Raw genomic sequence first — 12,129 nt, forward strand, 5'->3', positions numbered from 1 at the left:
GTCCACTGAGTGACCGAGTCCCTGCAAGGAGCTGGGTGGGAAGACACCAAGAGCTCCCAGAAATCACTTCTGGCTAAGGACAGTGGCAGGAACATGCTGAAACCGTTTTGTTTTGTTTTGTTTTTTTCAAGAACATCTTTAAACAGGGCAAGGATCTGCTTCTGAAAACCCAGGGCCACTTCAGGAATCTAGCTTGGGAAGAGACCCCAGCCTCCCTGCTGCCTGACAGGTTCTTCGTCAGCCCCTGGAGCCGGAGAGGCTGTGGCCTACCCTGCCGATGGTGGTCTTGTAAGCCGTCCTGATTTCCTGGCGCTGGGCCGTGTTGCGGTAAGCGAGGACGCTGATGATGGCATCTTCGTCGGTGCCTGGTGGACAGTGGGGACAGTGAGTGAGGTGATTTGAGAGAGGAGTGAGAAAACAGGTCCCCCAAGGACACCAGCGTTACCCCCAACACATGCAGAGATCTTTTTAAGAAAAGAGGTCCTTGTTCAGTAGGTTTGTCTATTTTTTCAGGAACCAGACACTAGATTTGAGTCTTAGCCTCTCCTTTTTTTTTTTTTTTTTTTTTTAGCCTCTCCTTGAATCAACTGTTTACCACTGAAAAAAAACCTAACTTCTCTGAGCATCAGCTTCCTTACCCACGAATGTGAGTAACCATAGCACCTTCCCTCACAGGGCTGCTGCAAGTGTTCAATAAAACAAGGAAGTAAATTCCTTAGCACAATGCCCCGCAGTGACTAAATATTCACTAAATGCTGACTGGGATTGTGTTTCACCCCTCCTCTGCAATTCTTTTCATGTCTTTTGGTTCTTCTGTATCTTCCATATTCTTGCTTTTTCTCTCATTTTTTTAAAAGATATTATTTATCTATTTGAGAGAGAAAGAGAGAGAGCAAGAGAGGCAGAGGAGGGAGAGGGAGAAGCGGACTCCCTGCTGAGTGCAGAGCCTGACACAGGGCTCGATCCCAAGAACCTGAGATCACGACCTAAGCCAAAAGCAGACGCCTAACCGACTGAGCCACCCAGGCGCCCCTCTTCTCATTTTTAATGTTATCATTTCCTCTGAGTTTTGAAACAATTCAGACTCTTAATTCACTTGCACTTTGCAGGGTTTTGCTTCTTAATTTCAGCATAATTAGCAAACAGTATTGTGTTAGTTTCAGGTGTACAATATAGTGATTCACCACTTCTGTCCATCGCTGAGTGCTCGTCACTAGTGTACTTGACCCCCTTCACCTGGGGGGTGAAGCCTGCAGGGTTTTAATGGGCTGCCCACTTCATGCACTGGCGCTCTGAGATCTGTAAATGTGTTTTTCATTTCCAAGCTATCCTTCCTGACCTCAGACAGTTCCCTTTTGATAACTGCTGACGAATTCCCACTGTGTAATACCCGACCAGAACTTCATGAGAATTACAAATTTTAAATGTCCTAAATTTTGTGTGCCTGTTTCTTGAAGCTACTTTGACTTGGGGGGGGGGAGGGCTTTATTCTGATTTTTCAAAATCGGTCCCTTGTCTTAGTAACAGCTGGATGTTCACGTATGTTTGGTGAGTTTTGTGCTTCCTCACTGTTTAACCTGTATGGGGAATTGTGAGGGACTACAGAAGAGATTCTACTGGGATATTTCAGGGAGAAATGAAAAAGTCTAGATTTACCATAGTTATTCTTTGCAAGATTAGAAATCCAGAAAAGTGTGAGCTATAGGGACGGAAGCTATAGAACTTTGTTTACATATCTTAGGGACCTACTCTCTGTTCTCTTAAAAAAAAAAAAAAAAAGAGGTATCTATATACAACCTTCCTGTTCTCCTTCAGAACTCTCAGCGGGGGAAGATCCATCTTTCGCTCACCCGTTTCTATAAAAGGCACCATCCTTCTTTCAGTCAGGTTTGAACCCTCAAAATAGATTTTTTTTTTTTTTTACCCTCTCTCATCCTCCACATTCAAATTTCCTGCCAAGGCATACAAAATCTAACTCTAAAAATCGTTTTTGCCTCCATCCCCTCTTTGATTCCTACCACTACTACTCCAATTCAGGATTTTAGGGGCTTAGACACATGTAACATCTGTTAACTGGTATTCTTATCTCCTAATTGGTCTTTCCAAAGTCCTGCCAGATTCATTTTCCTAAAAAGAAAAACTCTCAGAGGGCCCCTCCCCTGCTCAGGAATACACAATGCCCCACCAACATCCCCCCCTCCCCGCCCCGTCTGCTAGATTTACTACAGGAGCTGCAGTCTGGCATTTGAGACTTTCTACAATATCCCATTCACTGTTGTAAATATCCACACAAAAGGATACCAGGCAGCCAAATTCACAGACCTAGCTCTTGAATTATTGTACTTGATCCAACTGTACTGCACTCCTTTCTCCTGACCTTCATTCCCAGTCTACTGGTTTGTATGTCCCTCTAGCCACCCCATAAGAGTGTCATCATTGTGGCACTGGTTTCCCAGCAAATGCCTTTGGGCCATCCCCCCATGTCTGTGATTCTACAGGTGGCCTTCTCTGTAGCAACCCAGGACCTCCCTTTGGTACCAGCCAACTCCTGCTTTCCAAATACCTCCTGCTGCAAGCCACCTCTCCATGTATTTACTGTGAGTCCCCTAGGCCTCAGCTAAACTGGAAAAGGCACAATGCTCACACTCCTCTCATGCCTTTGCTCATGCTATTCCATTCACCTGAAACACATTCTCTCTTATCTCTGTTGAAACAACTTATCTTGCAAAGCCCGTCTCAAATTCTATATCCTCTGAGTTTTGCCTGATGCCCCCAAATTAAATGTGATCTCCTCTCTGAACCTAATGGAATCTCATTTGTGCCCCTCCTATCACTATCGTATTATGATAGCTATTATCACATTATTGTAGTTATTTCTGTGCACGCCTTACCCATCTAGCATCAATTCAGAACAATGTTCCATTCAGAGGTGGGCAGCAGGACAGCACGGGGACTTAAACTCCATCTCTGGAGTCACATTGCCTGGGTCTGACTGCCTGGAATTGCCTAGAATCCTAAGTCTAACACCTACTAGCTCTGAGACGTCGGGCAAGTTAGCTAACCTCCCTAAATCTCAACTTCACAGCAGTAAAACAGGCTGTTGTCTGTTATTGTTCTTGTCGTATTTGCTGCTAGTAACATTGGGGCTAAGTAAAACAAGCTCTTTGGAGGGAGAAAAATTGGGAAATAAGGCTTCATGATCAAATGTTTTTAACCAGATCACAAGAAGATTATAAATAGCAGCTATGAACCAAGGGCACTTCTCTGGCCAAACATCCACCCATGCAAGAGCGGACAGAGAACGTCCACGTGCTGAGTGTGACTCATGGCTCAGTTCCACTTACTATGTGATTTCACTTCTCTGGGTCTCAGTTTCACATCCATGAAATGGGCTGAAAATAACAAGTGCAGTCACTGCTTTCACTGCATTGTTGGGCTGTTGTGTACATACCCATTGAAATAATATTTGTGTAAGTGCTTTGTAAACCCTATGGCACCAAACACATACAGCACTAACTGGAAAACAGATACATTTCTAAAGTTTACATACAGATTTGTAATGTTCTCATGCAAAACAGATTTAAGTGGGGAAATCCAGAATGAGCACATTAAATGTTAATTCTATAAGAAAAGTGAGTAACGAATACCCTCCCAACTAACCTGTCTTAAAAGCCAACTTGTTCCCACTGTATTTTCTTAGAGACCTGCTCATTTTTGCCAGTGGACCCAGCACCCTCTGTGTGACTCTGTGATGCACAAAACCTAAGGGCGTGTTCCCGTCCCGCGGGACACTTACCAATCCCCTTCATGGCCTTCCTCAGGGTCTGGGCATCTTCAGTGGCACTGAATCCTGAAGCAGCTTTGATGGTGCCTCCTTTGGCTGCCTGGGCACACAGAGAAAGATGTGACTGAGCGGCATCATCTCCTTCAGCACACATCTGCTGAGCATCTACCATGGGCCAAATACTATTCCTGGTGCTGGGGATATGGCAGTGAGCATGAGAGATGAGGCTCTTGCTCCCATGGAGCTGATGCTCTAGTTCAGGAGGAGGCAGACTGTAAACAAGCCAACAAATGAATATATACATGGTGTCCAGTAGTGGGAAATGCTAAGGAGCAGATAGAGAGGTCCCAGAAGGGCTGCTCTGAGTGGTGACATTTAGGCTGAGATCTGAATGACAGGAAGCAACTGGCCATGCAAAGATAGGGGGTTGCGGGGTCATGGTGGTGGTAGTGGTGGTGGTGTTATAAGCAGAGGAAACAGCCAAGGCAAAGGCCCCAAGGCTGGAACTAAAGGAGCAGGACAGAGGCCAGTGTGGCCCAAGTTGGTGTGGGCAAGGAGGACAGTGGTAAGCTAAGTTCTACTACCACCCGTGCAGTAATCTTGTTCCCCCACCCTCACCCGAGAAAGGAACATATCAAACCTGAATCCAATCAAGCCCCTAGAGCCAAAGAGCAAGTTACAGATATTAGAAGAGGGAAATGTCAACCCACAGCACAGGGTTGTAATCAGCAAAATCCAGACTGTGAGAAACACTATTTGATGAATGATCTGGGTTTATCAACAAATCAATTACAAAGAGAATAAGAAAAGAGAGAGATGGGGGAGGGGAGAATAATAGCTTAAAAGAGATTTAAAAAGGCGTATCAATAATCATAATTTGGATCCTAAATCAACACTAAAAAAAACTGAGTTATGAGACAACTGGAAATCTGAACACTGACTTGATATTTGATGACATTAAGGAACTAGCATTAATATTTTTAGGTATGATAATGGTACTGTGGTTATATTTTATTTTTGAGAGTTTTAATCTTATATAGATTGAAAGGGTTTACAGATGAGAGGATAAGATGTCCGGAATTTGCTTCAAAATAACACAGGTCAGGGGAAGTAAGTGGAGATAAAGAAGAAACAAGACTGACCATGAGTTAAGAAAAGAATTATTGGTAGGCACACAGGGGTTCTTTTAAATACTCGGTCTACTACTTTCCTATGTGTTTACACTTTTCCATAATAAAAGTTTCAAAAATGAAAAAGGGAGAAGGAAAATCAGAGAGCTGGGCTGGGGCCAGAACCAGGCAGCCTTCACTGGGGTAAGGGGTTTATTGTCTGTCCTATGTGCAGTGGGAAGCCACTGGCAGGTTTTAAGCAAGGGGATGAAGGGGTATGATCTGATTTACATGTTAAAAAGATCTCTCAGGCTGCTGAAGGGAGAAGCAGAGACCAGTTAAGAATCTGGAGCAAGCCCCATGGACATGATGCTAGATGAGGGTGGAAGATTTGAAACGGGAAGAAACAGGCAGACTCAGCACATATTTTGGAGCAAAGGCAACAGAACTTGCTGATGGACGGATGTGGGAGGTGAGGAAAGAAAAGAATCAAGTGTAACTCTAAATCTTTCCCCTGAGCAGCCGAGTGCAGAGTGGTGTCATTTACCCAAACGGGGAAAACTAGAGACCTATCGGATTTGGCATCGGGGGTGGAGGGTAGTGGGGAGTGGGATTTAGAAGTTCTATTTTCAAAACGTTAAGCTTGGGATGTCCATTAAACACTCAAGTGGAGTTGTAAAAAGCACAGCTGGTTATAAAATATAAGTAGAAGTCAAATCGAGACACATCAGCATGTGGATGGTATTGGATGAAATGACCTAGGGAGGAAGTGATTTCAACAGTAGGGGTCCTAGGACAAGCTTGGGCCTCTCCAGTAGTAGAAGTCAAGCAGAGGAGAGCCTAGAAAGGATGATCAAGAAAGATCGGTCCTTGGGGCACCTGGGTGGCTCAGTCAGTTAAGAGTCTGCCTTTAGCTCAGGTCATGATCCCAGGGTCCTGTGACTGAGCTCCACATGGGCTCCCTGCTCACTGGGAAGCCTGCTTTTCCCTCTCCCTCTGCCCCTCCCTGTGCTTGTGCTCTGTTGTGCTCTCTCTCTCAAATAAAATCAAGAAAGGAAGGAAGGAAGGAAGGAAGATCCCTGAAGTAAAAGGAAAACCAGGATAGCATGTTGTCCAGAGGCTGAGGAAGGAGGGAGTGGTCAGTGTGTGCCAAGGGTAGTGGAAGAGGAGGACACTGAAGGAATGGTCAGATTTGGCAACACGGAGGTTCCTGGTGACCCTGACAAGACCTTTTACAGTAGAATGGAGGAGACTGAAGACTGACTGAGTGGGCAGAGGGGAACATGGAAAGTCATGAGGAGGAGAGAGCCACCCTGGACAACAGAGATGATGACTAGCATCACTAGAATGATCAAATGCCTTAAAGTAAGAGGTACTCGGATGTTACAAGGGATTAAAAGTTAGTGAACCTGAGGTGAAAGACCTGTACTCTGAAAACTATAAAACACTGATAAAAGAAATTGAAGATGACACAAACAAATGGAAAGATATTCCATGTTCATGGATTGGGAGAAAATATTGTTAAAATGTCCGTACTACCCAAAGTAATCTACAGATTTAATGTAATCCCTATCAAAATACCAACAGCATTTTTCACAGAACTAGAAAAAATAATTGTAGAATTTGTATGAAACCACAAAAGATCCTGAATAGCCAAAGCAATCTTGAAAAAAAAAAAGAACAAAACTGGAGGTATCACTATCCCAGATTTCAAGATATACTATAAGCTGTAGTAATCAAAACAATATGGTACTGGCACAAAAATAGACACACAGAACAATGGAACAGAATAGAGAGCCCAGAAATAACCCCATGATTATACAGTCAATTGATCTTCAAGAAAGGAGGCAAGAATACGCAATGGGAAAAAGTCTCTTCAACAAATGGTGTTGGGAAAACTAGACAACTACATGCAAGAGAATGAAAACTGGACCACTTTCCTACGCCATACACAAAAATAAACTCAAAATAAACTAAAGACCTAAACGTGAGACCTGAAACCATAAAATTCCTAGAAGAAACCATAGGCAGTAATCTCTTTGACATCAGAGCTAGAAACATTTTTCTAGATATGTCTCCAAAGGCAAGGGAAACAAAAGCAAAATTAAACTACTGGGATTACACCAAAATGAAAAGCTTTTGCACAGTGAAGGGAACCACCAACAAAACAAAGAGACAACCCACCGAATGGGAGAAGATATTTCCAAATGATATATCCGATAAGGGGTTAATATCCAGAATATATACTTAATTTATTGTAGAGAGCAAAATGGAGTCTCTCATTTCAAGCAGTAGCTTGCATCAACCAATGACGCAAGCAGTTAAGGTACTGCAGCTAGGAGGTATGGCGGGCACCAGCGTCAGCTAACGCTCCAGAACTGATAAGGAGCAAAACCAGAGGAGGTCTGCGGGGACCCAAAACTGATTAAATCCCTTTAAAAAGGGAAGGATTTTGGCAGCAAACTGTCAGACTCTTCAGACATGACCCCTCTATGTCTGACCACTTAAAAAAGGTAACTGCCGCTGAAGGCTCTGCTGGATTGATCTTCAAACAGAACCGAGATCCTTCGCTGCTTGAACATCAGAAGCAGTAGTGCCGAGAGCTGACCCAGACCAGACCAAGGCCTTATCTCAACTGCGGGCCCACAGACTGACTTCACGCTTGGTTCCTTAACTTCCTGCACCCTTCTGTGAGCTTGTTTGTTGTGTGGCTTGTCTTCTGTCCTGCCTTGTGTGCTGTATAAGAAGCCAAGTTTAATCACATGTGCATTGTTATTGAGTTTGGAATCCTGAACCTGCTTTATAATTGTGATTTAACTTTGCTTTATGATTGAATAAAGCTGACATTGTGGAAAGACAACTCGTGTGTGCGCCTTCATAGCGTGCTCATGACATTTACACAAGCTCAACATCAAAAAAACAAATAATCTAATTAAAAATGGGCAGAAGACATGAATAGACATTCTTCCAAGAAGACATACTGATGGCCAATGGACACAAGAAAAGATGCTCATCACTCATCATTAGGGAAAGGCAAATCAAAACCACAATGAGATATCAGCTCACACCTGTCAGAATGGCTAAAATCAAAAACACAAGAAACAACAAGTGTTGGCGAGGATGTGGAATAAAAAGGAACCCTTGTTGCTGCTGGTAGGAATGCAAACTGGTACAGCCTCTGTGGAAGACAGTATGGAGGTTCTTCAAAAAAGTAAAAATAGAACTACCATATAATTCAGTAATTCCACTACTGGGTATTCCAAAGAAAGCAAAAACACTAACTCAAAAGGATATATGCACCCATATTTTTATTGCAGCATTATTTACAATAGCCAAAATATGGAATCAACCCAAGTGTTCATCCATATAGATGAATGGATAAAGAGGATGTGGTAGATATAATACAATGGAATATTACTCAGCCATAAAAAAAAGAATGAAGGGCACCTGGGTGGCTCAGTTGGCTAAGTGTCTGCCTTCAGCTCAGGTCATGACCCCAGGGTCCTGGGATCAAGTCCCACATCGGGCTTCCTGCTCAGCGGGGAGTCTGCTTCTCCCTCTCCCTCTGCTGCCCCCCCCCACTCCTGCTCAATCTCTCTCTCTGAAATAAATAAATAACTTTAAAAATAAATGAATAAAAAATTTAAAAAGAATGAAATCTTGCCATTTGCAGCAACATGGATGGATCTAGAGAGTATTATGCTAAATGGAGTAAGTCAGAGATAGACAAACACCATATGATGTCACTCATATGTGGAATTTAAGAAATAAAACAAATGAACAAAGAAAAAGAAGACAAACAGAAAAACAGACTTTTAACTACAGTGAACAAACTGATGGTTACCAAAGGGGAGGGGGCGGGGATGTGGGAAATAGGTGATGGGGACTGAGAGTACTATTATGATGAGCACTGAGTAATGTAAAGAGTTGTTGAATCACTATATTGTACACCTGAAACTAATGTAACACTGTATGTTAATGACACTGGAATTCTAAAAAGTAATAAATAAAAATTTAAAATGAGTGAACCTGATCCTGTCGAAATAAAAATCAAAAATTAAAAACAATAGCAAGCAAAACACAGGCTAGTGACCAGTAGGGGCCACTGCCATTGGATTATGATTTAGAGATAATTTACTGATTAAGATCAAGGTGCCCTGAATGTTTTGAATATATTTACTGATTTATTAATACGTGATTTATGTTGTGGGAGGTAGTGTAGAGAAATACATATAATGCAATATAAAAAATCAGATGCCTGGGTGGCTCAGTCAGTTAAGCGTCTGCCTTTGGCTCAGGTCATGATCTCAGGATCCTGGGATCAAGTTCCCCATCGGGCTCCCTGCTCAGCAGCAAGTCTGCTTCTCCCTCTCCCTCTGTGATCTCTCTCACTTTCGCTCTCTCTCAAATAAATAAAATCTAAATTAATAAATAAATAGGGGTGCCTGGGTGGCTCAGTCAGTTAGGTGGCCTGCTCTTGATTTCAGCTCAGGTCATGATCTCAGGGTCCTGGGATCGAACCCCATCTCGGGGTCCAGGTCTACCTAAGGATTCTCTCTCTCCCTCTCCCTTTGCCCTCCCCTGCTCTCTCTCCCAAATAAATAAATAAATCTTTAAAAATAAATAAATATGTAAATAAGTAGATGGGGAAATTCAGTGACAGGGCATGAAACACAGAAAACTAAGATAAAGCTAGGGGGGTGGGAAGGAAACCAAAATGCAGACCTTAAGAGCCTGTATAGTTATTGGAGGGAAGCCACAGATTTCTCTGCCTAGAAGCCAAAGTAAGACGGAATTGTAATCAGTAATGAGAGATTCACTGCGTCTGTAAGAGGAAAAGAGACCAGTTGCCCCAGAACTGCCCTGCTTTTCTTTGTACTGAGATTACAGAGAGGTAATCTGCATTACTAGAGCTCTTCTGGGCTCCCTGATTTAGCAGTAGAGGGTAGAATCAAACTAGCTTTGGGTTTTTTGTTTTTGTTTTTTAGGGGGGGGGGGGGGCTTGTAGGAGCAGAGGGAGAGCAACAGAGAGAGTCCCAAGCAGGCTCCATGCCCCAGCCTGGAGCCTGACACAGGGCATGATCTCATGACCCTGAGATCATGACCTGAGCTGCAATCAAGAGTTGGGATGCCTAACCAACACAGCCACCCAGGCACCCCACTAGCTTTGATTTTAAATATATCTTCCTCTCCGTATCTGACACTAAGCGTTATAGCCCTTGCAACCCATGTTTTGATATTCTGAATTCTGTTTTCTTGTTCTTAAAAATGACCCAATTAGTCATGACCAGCATTAAAACTGTTCTGCCTCGTCTCCTTTCCCTTAGTTAATTTGTCAGGTGTCTGCATTGTAGTGTGCATTTGATTGGCTGAGGTTGCACATGGGGAGGATCTAAGTGATCTTCTTGGCAGCAGGATGTCAATGGGGTTCAGCCCAAGCTGGATACCTTCCTCTGTTCATACCTGGTGCTATGTGCTTTTACAATGCTAGGGCTCACAAGCTGAGGGTATGGCTAAATTTAGGGCTCAGGTCACATAGTTGGTCTCTTTCTCCTGACTTTTCTGATAATGTCCTTTTTGGTAAATGGTGGTAGGATGTTATGGTAATGGGAGGAAACAGAAGAGGGAGATGATATGAATTATTTTTTTTTATTATTTTTTTATTTTTATATTTTATTTTTTAAAGATTTTATTTATTTATTTGAGAGAGAATGAGATAGAGAGCATGAGAGGGGGGAGGGTCAGAGGGAGAAGCAGACTCCCTGCTGAGCAGGGAGCCCGATGCGGGACTCGATCCCGGGACTCCAGGATCATGACCTGAGCCGAAGGCAGTCGCTCAACCAACTGAGCCACCCAGGCACCCTTTTTTTTTTTTTTAAGATTTTATTTATTTATTCATGAGAGAGAGAGAGAGGCAGAGGGACAAGCAGGCTCCCAAGGAGCAGGGAGCCCGATGCGGGACTTGATCCCAGGACCCTGGGATCATGACCTGAGCCGAAGGCAGATGCTTAACCATCTGAGCCACCCAGGCGCCCCGATGATATGAATTATTGAGTGAGAAGGGTTTTATATCTTATATAAGCCTTGGTTGAAATGTACCCATAGCCTTGTGCCCACGATCCAGTAAAATCTAATATTCATGGAGAGAGTTCCATCTCCTCTACATCACTCTTAGTGTCACCAACACTATAAAGGGAATTCTGATACTGAGGGAAATTTCATCTGTGGGTCTTTGTGAAGGAGACACAGTAGGCTACAGTGAGAGGTAGTAAAGCTTAGTAGGGGGAACATGGATATTGGGGTGGGATAGACCTAGCTTTGAATCTTAGCTTCAACCCTTTCCTTTTTTTTTTTTTTTAGAAATGTGTTTTTTTTGAGATTTTATTTATTTGACAGCAAGTGAGAGAGCACAAGCAGTGGGAGCAACAGAGGCAGAGGGAGAAGCAGGGGCTCAATCCCAGGACCCCGGGATCATGACCTGAGCTGAAGGCAGATGCTTAACCATCTGAGCCACCCAGGCATCCCGGCTTCAACCCTTTCCAGCTGGGTTCTCAATAGGGGGAGTTTCATTTTTCTCACCTGTACATCAAGAATAATGATATCAACTCACAGAGTTCTTGTAAAAATGAAGCAGAATAATATAACAAAGCATTTAGCACAAAATCCAGCAAAGTAGTAAACACTAAAACAAAAATTCAAACTCAGTGGCTATCATTGCCATCATAATTATTAAATATGACTTCAACAGATCTCCACAATAAATATGAGTGAAGATTCTTATATCTATTTCTGATAATCTCTTTTTTTTTTTTTAAAGATTTTATTTATTTATTTGACAGAGAGAGAGACAGCAAGAGCAGGAACCCAAGCAGGGGGAGTAGGAGAGGGAGAAGCAGACTTCCTGCTGAGCAGGGAGCCCGATGCGGGGCTCGATCCCAGGACCCTGGGACCATGACCTGAGCCGAAGGCAGACACTTAACGACTGAGCCACCCAGGTGCCCCTCTGATAATATCTTAATGTAAGCCCATGGGGTAATGCCAAAGCAAAATCCAGAATAGAGCATTTGTACAGGTGGCAAAAACAATGTAGAATAGATCAAAGGGTCTCTGATGATTTAATTTCACCCAAGGATATAATGTGGACCATCTAGAGGAACAGAGGATTTTTATGCCTTAGGGAAGCTCTCTCTGAAGACAGACTTTGCTCACTGTGGTCCACATCAAGCCCATCCAAAG

The 12,129-nt window shown here is 43.2% G+C and overlaps 1 protein-coding gene across 1 annotated transcript in view; it reads right to left on the minus strand.

Moving 5' to 3' along the window:
• The window catches only part of ANXA4 (annexin A4), a 70,452-nt gene that overhangs the window by 23,634 nt on the left and 34,689 nt on the right, over positions 1–12,129 (minus strand). The window contains exons 3-4 of the mRNA XM_021699045.1: positions 3,797–3,884; positions 271–365 (exon numbers count right to left, since the gene is read on the minus strand). Coding sequence (XP_021554720.1) covers positions 271–365; positions 3,797–3,884 — 183 coding nt within the window. The remainder of the gene's footprint in view (positions 1–270; positions 366–3,796; positions 3,885–12,129) is intronic.

The sequence above is a fragment of the Neomonachus schauinslandi genome, chromosome 10 (assembly GCF_002201575.2).
Source record: "Neomonachus schauinslandi chromosome 10, ASM220157v2, whole genome shotgun sequence".
NCBI classification, from domain to species: domain Eukaryota; kingdom Metazoa; phylum Chordata; class Mammalia; order Carnivora; family Phocidae; genus Neomonachus; species Neomonachus schauinslandi.